Source organism: Sceloporus undulatus, chromosome 1, assembly GCF_019175285.1.
Source record: "Sceloporus undulatus isolate JIND9_A2432 ecotype Alabama chromosome 1, SceUnd_v1.1, whole genome shotgun sequence".
Taxonomy (NCBI): domain Eukaryota; kingdom Metazoa; phylum Chordata; class Lepidosauria; order Squamata; family Phrynosomatidae; genus Sceloporus; species Sceloporus undulatus.
In genome coordinates this window covers 200,036,689-200,047,727 of record NC_056522.1, presented here as the reverse complement: position 1 = coordinate 200,047,727, position 11,039 = coordinate 200,036,689, and the positions used below count along the sequence as shown (strand labels likewise).

Sequence of the window (11,039 nt, the reverse complement as noted above, 5' to 3'; positions counted from 1 at the left end):
TGAAGCAACCCGCTGGTTCACTTCTGTATGTAGAATGTAGGCTGCCATTTTATCTTTTGCCTCAGACCATCTCAGACAGCCCATAATCTTGGGTTGACACTGAAACTAATAGTGCTGTAATGGGTAATTTTAAAAAACACAGTGCCTTAAGAAAAATAAATATTATTTATTTATATTAGAAGCTCTTATTACAGTGTTTATATTAAAGCACAAGGCACATCAGTTCTTTGCAGTGGCAATAAAGACCATCACTAAAAGCCGCATTTGAATTCCAGGGGGTTCTTCAAGACTAGAAGAAAGGAAGAGAGCAGCTGGCTTTAAATTTTTTTCTTTTATCAAGTGAATTGTCTGTTGGTTTCCAGGGTGCCAGGGTGGGAATTATAAAGACCCCTGCTCAAAGGCATCCTTACGGAGGAGTGAGGTATATGCACTACATTGGTCTGGTACACCTGGTAGGATTGGTGTGACTGCATGGGCAAGCAAGAAAAGGTGTCACCTCCTTTTCTCACTCACCCAGCAGCCATAACAGACACAAAATGGGTTTGTAACCTGCCCCAATCCTCCGAGGAGAGGCAGGCTATAAATAATAATAATTATATTAAAATGGGATTTCATGAGCTGCAGCACTCCTCTGCAGCCACTGGGTGTCTGCTGGAGTGGGTGCAGTGTCTTCAATTCCAGGTGTGGCACATCTACTGGATGAGCAGCTATGCCAAACCCAGAATGGGCCAACAGGAGGCCACAGCACCACTCTGCATCCATGGTCTGGCCAAGTGGCAGGCAGCCAGCAGGGGGACAGACAAGAGAGGGGGGAGGAGGAAGGGTGGGACAGTCTGCCAGGCCCCCACCCAGAAGCCTTTTCTGGGCACCTGCTCCTGCTGACAACATTCGAAATGAGATCAGTGAGGTAGTGAAATCAGAGTTCGGAAGGTGGAAGCCACAGAATTTTTAAATTAGCAGGACAATGCCGTCATCTCCCATCTCCTTTGGACTCCCCTGTTCCCTCTGACTTTAGTTTCCACTCCCTAAGTTAGTGAAGGGACGATAGATTTTACCAACAATGTGGATCGGGTTTTACAAAAGACCTGCTCCTGATAGAGGTGAGAATCAAGTATATTGCTGTAGATCTGAACAGCCACTTGTAAGCCTTGGTCTCTCTCTGAGGGGGTTGTTATAAAGCCTGATCTAGTGAAGTCCTCTTACTTCAACATTTCATACTGTGTTATGTCTCCTGAGTGTACAGGTCTCCCTTCCCACTTTTCCTGACTGGATGTTCTAACAGGCTGCAATAGGGAGGAGCAGTAGCATTTGCACTTCCACTTGCTTTTTGCTCTGCAAACTGAGTTTAGAGGGAGGGAACAACCAAATGCAACTAGCCATAATAGCAACAAAAATAGATAGTCTGCCAATGCAAAGTGGAGGCATGGAAGACATAGGAGCCAAAACTCTCCCAAGCTCTGTAGCTGGAACTGCTGGCAGCAGAAGCCATGAACTCTTAGTTATTCCTCTGCAGTAACCAGAGAAGGAAAATTTGCATTAAGACATTGGACACAAAACCCCCTTTAGAATTCAGGATATACAAATGTCTGAATACTTTTTGTCTTTCATACGTCAGGACTATGCAGTATGTGTATAGCCCGTTACAAATAGGCATTAAGTACGCGCTCTGTGCGTACTAGGGTTAGGAAGGGGTGTCACTTCCTGACACCCCTAACTCTAATACGCAGAGTGCATAGAAAATGGCGACGCCCTATACACACGGGTGCCATCATGAATACATCACGACCGTTCCACCTCCAAACGGGGCGGTGCGGAAGTGACGTAATGGGGCCACTCAAGGGCACCTGGGGCGCCCTTTCCACGGACCTGGAAGGAGCTCTGTTTCAGAGCTCCTTCCACCTTTGCGTCGCTGGGCGCAGCCTTTACATGGCTGCGCCAGCAATGCAAAGCAAAAAGGGGCCAAGCAGCCCCTTTCTCCTCCTCCCCGCCGTCACTGGGTGTCCTCGGGGCTTGAAGCTTGAAGCTTGAAGCCCCAAGGACACCCCTTTCCAGGCCGCGGGGAAGCAGCCTTTTGCCGCTTCCCCGCAGCCTGGAAAGCAGTGGATTGGGGCCTCAGAGGCTGCTGCTGTGGCAGCTGAGGCCCCGATCCGGTGGGGAAAGAGCCAGTTACAGGCCGCCCCAAACGGGCAATCTGTAACGCGCCTATGTGTGTTTTAGTAAGATTGCCATTGCATTGCTAGATGCACATTTCAAATGTTTTTGAAATGATCTTGAATTATAGTAATATAACTATACTAATAAAACTAATCTATTTGTTTTGACTCTCTTTCAGTGCTCCAGGAAGTGGGCCCATGTTCAGATCCACCACAGTTATGGTCCGAGATAATTTGAATGAAATATCTCAACATGGTTTCATTGACTCCACTAAAAAGGAACAGGAATTCAACTTTGCTCTGTTGCACAGCTCAAAGACTACCAGCAATGTTACATCAGTTGCTTCCTTATCACTTGCAAATAACAGTAAGCCAGACATTGACAAGCTGGGGGATCCAATGCAGGGACTCCATGGACACAAAGTGGGCTTCTCTTTTGCATTTCCAAAGAAGGCATCAGTCAAACTTGAATCATCAGCAGCTGCTTTCTATGAATATAATGATGAAACATCAGCTGAACATGGACTTGCCCGAAGAAGTCGTTTCTTTCCTGGGCCTTGCAATCTTCAGGTTTCATCAGATGAAGAACTTGCTCTGCCTTCTGAGGAGAAAACTGGCTCCATGGCTCCACTTACAGAAAAACATACTGACCATACTGAATCTCCCCCAGTACAGGATTCAAATGAACCAGTCAGTAAAGAGAACACAACAGAAGAAGTCCAGGAATCAAAATCCCCTGCTTCTCATTTGAAAGGACACAATCTTGATGATTCAGATAACTTTTGCATTAACGTAGATTCAGCAGCTTTGCCTGATGAAACATTCCCTGGGGTTTCCTCTGGGAGTCCAGGCCTTCCCACAGAAAGCAACAGAGATGAACAAGTGGGTGTTGAATGCACAGGTCTCCCTGTGAATGAGGAATGTTTATCACAGCATGGTGGTCAGGAAGAAAATGATCAGAACATTAGCAGTGATTCACCCACTGCTGAAGCTGAAATTAGAAAACACTCATCTGATGGACCGGTTCCAGCAAATTCTGAAGGGGAAACAATTGTTCTACCTTGTAAACAAAATCCACAAAAAAGACCTTCCGAGCCATTTGTTCCTGTGCTTAACAAACATGGATCAACTGTTCTTCAGTGGCCATCTGAAATGTTAATTTATACAAACGCAAAGCCATCCATTTCATATAGCTGTAATCCTTTATGTTTTGACTTCAGATCATCTAGACTGAATGATGGCCTTGAGAAAAATAAAATACAGTCAAATATGCCAAATTCTTGCCATAACACTGGACCTAGCCAGGGTGTATCTCTAGATGAAACAGATAAATCAGTGAATATTGATTGTATAAGCAATATCCATATTCACTCATCCAACAATGGAAAACCTGCTGCAATGGATAACTCTTTAGCCAAAAGTTGTAATTCTGAAAAGAACCAAGATGAAATAGATGTGGATACTTCATCGGCAATCAAAAGGCAAGAAAATTGCCACAGCCCCCCAAAATATATACAAGAGGGTTTATATGCCAGTGAACAACAAAACAAAAGCTATGTCAAAAGAACACATGAAAAGTGGTTTCATAAAAACAGGAAGAGAAAAAGGAGGAGAAAGCTATGCCACCACCATTATGAGGAAGTGACAGAGTCAAACACTGACATCTCTCCAGTACCTGAACAGCAAAATAACTGTGTTGTTGATAAACATCAGAAGGTTCCGGAACAGTGTGTAGGTGAAAATGGACAGGGAAGTTCCATTCTGGAAATTTTGGACCAAACCCCTGAAACTCTTGGGACTGAGAAGAGTGACTCCACTGGAAACATATCCACATCCATACAGGATCATGGGAATCAAGATCCACACTCAATCTGGAACCCAAAAGATGACGGGGACTGCTGCACAAATGCTAACAATCTATGGAGAAAGAACAAGCCAATTTCTCATAGACAATCAATTAAAGCAAGTTTGAATTCTGGAAGATACAGTTCTGTTTACTCTAGAGAATTTTGCAGCTGGAGTATAAGAAGTTCCAGTAGTAGCCCAAACCATAAACATTTAGGGCACTGCCCTGATATAAAATGTGCAAAAACACAACCCATAAAGAGGGCATATAATTCTCTCACAGATGAACCAGAGAGATCACATAGAAAACGGAGATATCATATGCACTCTTGCTCATCAGATGAAAGTTCCAGTGCACAAGCCTTTTTCTCAGAAGAGAATCTGCGGCAGACATGTAATGTAGCATTACCTGGTAAACCTAAACGGAAACGAAGGAGAAAGAGAATAAAAATTCACCACATGTTTATAGAAAGTGTTTATAGAGACATTACGAAAAAGAACATCAGCATCAAGGCTCCAAAAGAAGCCTCAGTGTTCAGCATTTCTCCCAAACATTCAATGGAAGAATGCACAGAGCAAACAACAAATCCTTCCATCACAGATTATGTAAATAATATGGAAAAAACAAAGCAGCCACTAGACAGCCAAACAGACCCACAGCCTGAACAATTACTTTCATTAGAAAACACCCAAGCTTTAGGGTGTTTGGTTACAGAGAATACTCCCTATCTAGAAGAATTCAAGTGTCCTGCATCTCCTGTTGCTGAACATAGTATTCTGACAACACCCAAACCCAGGAACATGTTGGAAGAGGGAGAAAAACATGAAAATATGGGTGCTCCTGAAATTCAGGCTCCTAATAAAGTGCCCAGTCTTGAAATAAACCTAGGCCAGCCTCCCCCTAAAGCATATCTGTGCCATTATGAAGTAGCAGAGACTATACCGCAAGAAAAACTGAATCCATCCTCCAGTGAGTGGCGACGGTGTAATCCAGGCATATTTAATGCCCCATCTCCTTTGCCCTTTAAAGAAGCACACATCAACGGACATGCTTTCTTAACCACAGAACAAATACTTACCCCATTCACCTTGCCTGAACATGCACTTCTCTTGCCCCCAGAAAACCATGACAAATTCAAAGATCTACATCCTGAGGCCTACCACCAAATCATGCATCAAAACCTGTTAGCTAGTAAGATGAAGCTTGCTTTTCCTGCAGCTGCAATCCAGCCTTCAAGTGGTCCCCTTCAACCCTTGCCTTTGCAGCAGCCTCTGTGTTCTACCTCCATCACAACGATCCACCACACTGTTTTGCAGCAGCATGCTGCGGCAGCCGCAGCAGCTGCTGCAGCTGCAGCCAGCACCTTTAAGGTCCTTCAGCCTCACCAACAGTTTCTTTCCCAGGTTCCAGCGCTTTCACGAACACCTTTGCCTCATTTGTCAGTTGGGCCAAGACTTTGTCCTTCAGGCCACACAGCCATTGTTGGCCCACCCCAGTTGCCATTCATTTCAGCTTCAGTTCTCCACCCAAGCCATTTGGCTTTCCCCCCTTTACCACACACACTCTTTCCTTCTCTTCTGTCACCCCACCCTGCCGTCATTCCTTTGCAGCCTCTGTTTTAGGCCTCAGGTTGAACTGTTCCAATGAAAAGATGAGTCTTAAATGGGGGCTATGCCAGCCCTCTCCATCAGAAATTGGCGGAAATCGCTCTACTGATGGACTAAGAGCAAGAAATTACATGAGCCTCCTGATCAGCAAGCTATTTGCTATTGACCTATCAATGCAAATATCTATGTGTATAGTGCAGATTCATAATAAAATTAAAGCACTGAATAGTCTAATATTAATGCAAACTATATATCTATAGATATATAGATATATGTATGTATGAAAATAATGTCTCAAAGTATGTTAACATGTATATAAAATATATTTATAGTACTGTAACTTATGTTGTAAAGTATGCTCCTGTTTTTTTATGATAATATTTGTGTACTTGCACCTGAGTAATGTTTAGACAACGCTGATGCACTACGTTTTGTATAACATTCCTTATAATCATAAATATCGTAAGAAACTCTTTCTTGCAATAATTTCTTATTTGTTTGTTATGGATTTGATGATATTTCATTTGTTTTTAATTATTAATTTTCAGTGTTCTGTTTCCTATACTGTTAACTTTAGAGATCATTGTTTTCTGTCATTTAAATAGTAGAATCTACAGGTAACCACTTTTCCTAGCCTTCTGTGATTTATCATTAAAGCTCAGAGGCTAAAACCTTGAGGGGAGCAGTCTTACTGTGAGCAGGTTGGAGAGGTTAATAGATATGACTGTATTAGCAGCTTGATGCTGCAGAGGAAAATATTGCCCATTAACAGGGCATTCCCAAATGGTTGATTTAAAATGTGTGCTTCTCTCTTTAAATAATCCTAAGTGGTAGAAAAGCAAGCATAACATATCCAGAAGCCTGCAGACTCTCGGGTTTGCATGTTTCCTCTGTTCTGTGTGACTATTTAAATTTTCACAGACAAGTCTGTGAGTTGGAGAAAGGCAGTCAAACAAACTAACACAACTTGTCCCTCCTTAGTGGCCCCTGGAATGTTTTACCATAAGCCAAGGGAACTGTTGTGGTGCATCTACATCCTTGATATACTATGGCTAATTGCCACACTGGATACATTGATGACTATGAAGGGAGGGCAAAGGTGGGACAGCTATCAGGACAATACTGCTAAGAACAACGAGATAAATTCACATTTAGGTAGGTGTAACTTTCCTCATGGAAATTGCCTCTTTTCCACACCTACACTCAGGAGAATTCTGGGGCAGTCTGAATGGTCAGAGCTGTGATGTAAGAAGAAAGGGGTGATAACCTAATATCAACCAGAGGCACATGCCATGGGTGTGGCGTCCCAATCCCAGAAGGTGTCTTGGCCTCATACATACACTTCATTTCATTGAGTAGAATTTTTCAACTCCATGTAGCACTGGATGTGGCTGTAGATGTAGCTGATGGGAAACAGCCCTGTGAAGGAAAGATTTGAAAACCTGCTTCCATCATACCTAAACCTGGCTCAAGCCCAGTATCCCTCACCCTTTCTCCCCCCCCCCTTTTTTAGATATGTTAATAATCTGAAACAGGATCATTGTAAAGTGTTTTTCCCTATTAGGCAATGGCAGTGAGAACACATAGAACAATAACAGTGAGTATACATAGAACTTTCATTCTCATTGCAAACACAATGGCTGAAATCCTATTGGTCTTTCTCAACCACAATAAACCTACTGAGTTAGGGCTGAAACAGATGACCCTGAAGGGGCGGCTTCAAGACGACCCTGAGAAAGTTGGGTGGAGGCTGTGGCAACTATACACCATGGGCCCAATCTGGCCAACTTACACCCCCAATTGAAGTAGAAAAAAATCTGCTCCTATTAGGGGCAGAAAAAAGCCATCCCTTTGCTGCTGGAGCTGGCTTTTCACCAGCTCCGGGTGAGTGGCATCTAAATGCCACCCCTACCCCACCACAAAGCTGGATAGAAGCTGGCTGGTATGCAATTGCTGGTGTGGCTGCTGTCTGGCTTGAGGGTGTGCCGCATGTAAACACCATGCCCCCAAAGCCAGCATAGAACCGGACTTTGGGGGCCATCTGTTTTGGCTTTGAATTAATCAACTGCTAGAGAAATAGTTACCGGTAGGTTATTCAATGTACCTACTCTAATTAGGAGTAACAATAGGATTCAGGCCAAACATGTTCCATGTAGCTGTCTCACAGAGCTGCCAAACATGAACTGGACTATAATCAACCACAGAAATATGGCTGGATGTACATTGTTAACTATTATCAAGTAGACTTTGATTTACGGTGACCCTGTGAGTGAGAGATTTCCAAGTCACTCAATCATCAACAGCCCTGCTCAGGTCCTGCAGACTCAGGGCCATGGCTTCCTTGATTGAATCTATCCATCTGTAATGCAGCCTTCCTCTTTTCCTATTGCCTTCTGCCAGCCTTTAGGAAAATTCATGTACAGCAGTGCCAGTGCTAGCACTTCTCAGGTCCAGGTACCACTAAAATGGTCAGTGCTACAGACTGCATATTCCCTAGATGCAGCATTAAGAGAGGCCTCCTCCATTTGATTGGTTGTTTTCATAAGAATATTTTCCTAATCCTATACCCTTGCTACTTAGCTGCTGCTTTGTTACTTTGGAAATGAAGGATGTATATAGTGATTGTCTTGATGCTGGTCAACGCTTACCTTTTCGACTTTCAGGTTGGACAATGTCCAGCTAACAGCTGAGTACACCAGCTAATACTGATGATGTATTACGAATAGTGCATTGGAGCCAGATTAACTTGTATAACTTGTAAAAGGTGCCTCTCTATTCCCCCTCTCCACTTCTCATGGTAGCCTGTTCAGTACCTTGTAAATGCTACACAAAGGATCAGCAGCCCCACTGAATGGGATGGGCTGTGGCATAGGAGGAGAGGGGAAAATCCTACATATTGGGTGGAAGCACCTTTTGTAAGTGAGGCCCTTCCATTCATGGAAGGCAGCTCTTGAATCCAGCCCATTAAAGAAGAAGCAGAAGAAAAGACCAAACCTTTAATGATGGTATTGTGGTTCCTCAGATTGGAGTGCCCTCTCAGTCATAGTCCTCATTCAACAGCCATTTGACTCTGCTACAGAGTCCATATTAAATTGGACTGTGAATCACAAAATAAAATGTAACATATATGAAGATTTGATTCAAAAAACGGTGGTAAGACAGAGAACCCATTGTTTTAAATTTACAAAGGGATTTTTCAGTAATTTTTATTTAAGTTGTTTAACACTGCAAAGCGACAGAGATGTCTGAGAACATTGGTTTATAAAGAACTTAGTACTAGGCTCACTGGGACTCACTTCCAGATAATTCAAATAGGATCATAGTTTGTAATCACTAGCGTGAGCAATCAAATATTTCAGATACAATAGTTTATTTTCTAAACTACAAATACACTGAAAATTTATTTTGTGAACTATCCAAATCATTCCACTAATATAGATTTGTAAGTGTTTTCTCCCCAATTCTTGCTATCAACATTTGGAATACTTTAGCAACAAATTCAGTGTTCTTTCTTTTTTGTTGGTATTTCTTTAAGCCACTTGGGCTCGTAGAATTAATTAATCTTCAGATTGCAATGATAAACCTAAATTAGGTTATAGATTTTGTTAAATTACTTCCCATTCCCATAACAACTATGCAGGGAAATGATTGAAAAGTTAATATGTTCCACCCAAATGAGAAATATAGGCTTTACCCCACTCCCTGACCTTGAAAAGGAGCAACCTGACCAGACCACAAAACATTCAAAGACATATAATTTCCCAAATTACATGAACTCTATTGGTCTGAATAGGATTTTTATTAGCACAGAGAATTATAATCATATTCTCTTGAGAAAGCTTGCCAGTAGTCCCAAAGCATAATAATATGGAGAACATTTGCCAGTATTCACAGTTCAAATCAAGATGATATGAGGACTTTTTTTTACGGCTGCTCACTGCTATAGAGTTTACCGGTCTTGTGACCCATGAAGCCATATTTGCCCACCAGCCATGTAATGAGATATAGAATCCCACAGGTTTTAGCAGTCACAGTCATGCAACAAAGCAAAGCGAACAAAGACAGGAAATTTACTGAGCTACCACCATGGCTGTTGGGCTGCTTTTGCTTGGTATATCACAAATTCTCTGACTATAGAGCAGCTTTCTGGGATTTTTTTTTAAATAACCCCCATCATACCCAATCAGCATGATCAATTTTACAGATGATAAGAATTGAAGTCCAAAACTGTAGTTCATCATGTTGGGAAACCTGGCCTAAAACAACCACAAAAGGGACACACTGAGGTTGGTTTTATTCTATAGTTATATATTTGCTAAACACATGCATATCCTCCAACTGTCCTGATTCAGCAGAGATAGCCCCAATTAATTCTCTGTTGTCACAATTTTTCAGCTCATGTTCAAATGTCCAAATTCCTTTCTCCTCCTCCCACTTTTCTTCTTTGTTCTTAGTTTCCACAACCACATGTGACCTGGTTTTAACATGTGAAATGTTGGAGGATGGCACATAGCAAAATTAGATGAGATACCTGGTAGTAATGCATTCACAAAGAGCAATTCTTTGCTCTTTGTGGTTTTAACTATTCTCCTCTTGTTGGGTTGCTACACTTACCAGCTATAACATGTATAGCCAGTGATGACAAATGATGGAAGGGCCCCAAACACTCATTCTCCTAGCTAGTATTTCCTGTAAATGTGACCAATCACCAGATTCTGCTATGTTAACAAAATAATCTTAAAAGCAGAAATAATGTGGATTGTCTAGGCCACGCATTGTATTATCCATGCAATAGGGAGCGCAGATTAGACTGTGGATGGTCAGAGGATTTTGACTATTCCTTCAAGATGAACATACATATAATACTGATATAGAATGAATACAATGTTCACAGTATGTTGAGCTGAACTGTCTGAAGAACACATTAAGCCTTCAGACTTCCACTTCCTCTAATGTTGAGTCTTTTGTCCAGATTACATTTGTTTTCACCTTAAGTATGCATAGAACACAGTGACTATAATTTTAGCCAGAACCCTGAACATCAATAAGACAACCATTTAAACCAAAGGGAAAAGGCAAATTTTATTGTGTGGCATGACACAACATTTACAGGGAAATATCAACTTGAAGTGAGGAAACTTTGTCCTTCCCCCTCGCCCGTGGTGACTATTCTTAAATATGTAATCCAAATAGTGTGACTCAGGAAGGAAGGAAGGAAGGAATTTAGGGATTTTGCTGTTCAGAATAGCCTTTTCAAATGTTCTAAACTATGTAATTAGAAGGGATGGAAGTGGAAAGATCACACCCCAGCTTCCAAATGTTAATCAGTTTGGCATGCGCCAAATCAGGTTTTACATGTGTAGCATATTATTATTATTATTATTATTATTATTATTATTATTATTATTATTATTATTATTATTATTATTCAGC

At 41.8% G+C, this 11,039-nt stretch overlaps 1 protein-coding gene across 1 annotated transcript in view; it reads left to right on the top strand.

Annotated features, from left to right (window-relative positions):
* Positions 1-6,081, top strand: part of ZNF804A (zinc finger protein 804A) — a 273,108-nt gene extending 267,027 nt beyond the window's left edge. The window contains exon 4 of the mRNA XM_042444930.1: positions 2,333-6,081. Within this exon, the coding sequence (XP_042300864.1) occupies positions 2,333-5,621 (3,289 nt within the window). The 3' untranslated portion in view covers positions 5,622-6,081. The remainder of the gene's footprint in view (positions 1-2,332) is intronic.
* Positions 6,082-11,039: the final 4,958 nt, after the last annotated feature.